Source organism: Nannochloropsis gaditana, assembly GCF_000240725.1.
Source record: "Nannochloropsis gaditana CCMP526 unplaced genomic scaffold scaffold486, whole genome shotgun sequence".
NCBI classification, from domain to species: Eukaryota; class Eustigmatophyceae; order Eustigmatales; family Monodopsidaceae; genus Microchloropsis; species Microchloropsis gaditana.
Window position 1 is genome coordinate 20,870 of NW_005803467.1, and position 1,940 is coordinate 22,809.

At 54.1% G+C, this 1,940-nt stretch overlaps 1 protein-coding gene across 1 annotated transcript; it reads right to left on the bottom strand.

The window, feature by feature from the left end:
• Positions 1-822: 822 nt before the first annotated feature.
• Positions 823-1,445, bottom strand: NGA_2036300 (lipase domain protein; the record flags this gene model as incomplete). The annotated part of the gene is made up of 1 exon (XM_005854499.1): positions 823-1,445. A coding segment is annotated over one exon (465 nt), but the record flags the coding sequence as incomplete, so codon positions are not given.
• Positions 1,446-1,940: the final 495 nt, after the last annotated feature.

A 1,940-nucleotide genomic window follows, 5' to 3' on the forward strand; every position in this document is an offset into this window, starting at 1 on the left:
GTCCCCCATGCGGTAAGATGCATCATCGTCATCGTCGTCCTCGCCATCGTCTGAATTCCTGCGGCTTGGACCAAACCTCTTTGCTTTGCCTTGACGGTGAATACCCAACACTTCTTCTTCTTCATCCTCACCCAGGCACTCATTGTTTTGGGCCTCGAGCTCTACTGTTGAGGGCGATTTGCTGCCCCTGTAACGAGTGCGATAAAAGGACATTGCTCCCTTCACAGGCTCTGGAAGAGGAGATTAAATGTGACCTGTAGGTGATGGAAAATGTATGCATACATGTATCACTTTGATTCGCGTCCTTTTTAAGAGGAAAATGACAATCCTCGGAGCAGAGAGAATACGTAAGGATCATTCCTTTTGTGATGCCGGTCCGAGAAAGTGTTGATGATATCAATAAAAAGTGAGCATCGATGACACCACTCTACCATTTGTATGTGTTGTTCGACCAATTTATAGCCCTCTCTCACTTCATGTGGAGGTAGGATGGCATAACACGTGACACGATATTGAACCTCAAGGGCTCGGCACATTCCATGGATGCATGACCACACTCTGGTTTCCATGATGAAACTTTTCTTCACGTACCTCGTCAACACGGGAGTCCTACAGGTAAAATTCCTCTGTTTCGTGTGAAAGAAAGAATCGTGCGGAGAGCACGTGAATTACTTCATATATGGGGAGGTTGGGACCGTGGCCCATGTAATAACGGCCGGTGACGTCACCTTTATGTCTTGCAGAAGGATAGCAAGACGCAGGAAAAAAGTTTAAAGCGACGGAAAAAAACATTGACAGAACTAAATTGTTGTAAAATGTAAGATTGGATATATTTTGCACCTTTTTATTGTGTATCCCCACAAATATTTCACGAGACGTGTGTAACCAGTTGAATCTCACCATCGAGATATGCACTCTCCTCATGTACAAAGCGAAAGCATGGTGGATAAGCCCGTTCTTAGTCCTCTAAATACCGTGGTTTATATCACGAATGTGCTCCGCCGTCTCCCCACCAGCCACTCGGGCAAATCCTCGTCCGCGGACGTCCGGTTTTCCTGTCCTAACACTTTCGGGAGGTAATGCACCAAGTCATCTGGACTAAAACATGCCTCCATGCAATCCCGATACGTGGTCAATGAATGATTCGTGGTACTCGTGCGATTACGAAGACGCAGCCATTTCTCCACCGCGGACGGGGAGACGATCAAATCACCCCCGTTCTCTGCGTCCACCAAAACCTCGACCCCCGAGTGCCTGTACATACCAAATATCTTGGGCATACCCGGGACCAGATCGCCGTCAACCACCACGCGAAAAGTGGCGGGCACACGTGCTTCGTAGGCCGAGGAAAAAGCCGGATTTCCGACCCGGGGTGCCCCGAGCGTGTAGACTTGAATGTGTCGGAGCGCAGGGAAATTGATGCTTAGATCGTAGGCGGCGAGTTGCGCCAAAGCCCCTCCTAAACTGTGCCCTGTGCAATACAGGTACTCCGTCCCTTCCCTTGCCAGCGCGCTTTCCACGGCCGACAAGAGCTGGGTCCGCACGGACAGGTAGGCGGACCAAAAGCCCGCGTGGACGTGGGGCAAGGCGTGCCGGAGGGCAGGGAGGTGGGCGAGGGCCCTCTGACCGCAACTTGTCGGGCCGACCGTCCCCTCCCGCCCTGGCGCCTGCCCTGCACCCTTCCCCCCCGGCGCCACCAGGGGCATCATCTCTCCCTTCTCAACGCTGAGCAACAGACGCGTTTCCTCTTGTGCGGCGGCATCCAGGGCTGGACCTGTCAGCGCATCCTCCCCCGGCCGACGGCCCCGGTCCTCTGGCCTCGCCCCTCCCGGTCCCTCCCCGCCTTGGACCCGCTGCCCGCGCTCACAGGCCTCCAATGTCCCCTTCTCCAGCATGCCGGCCGTGGCTCCGCTGCTCTGACTCCGGATGAGGCCCCTCGT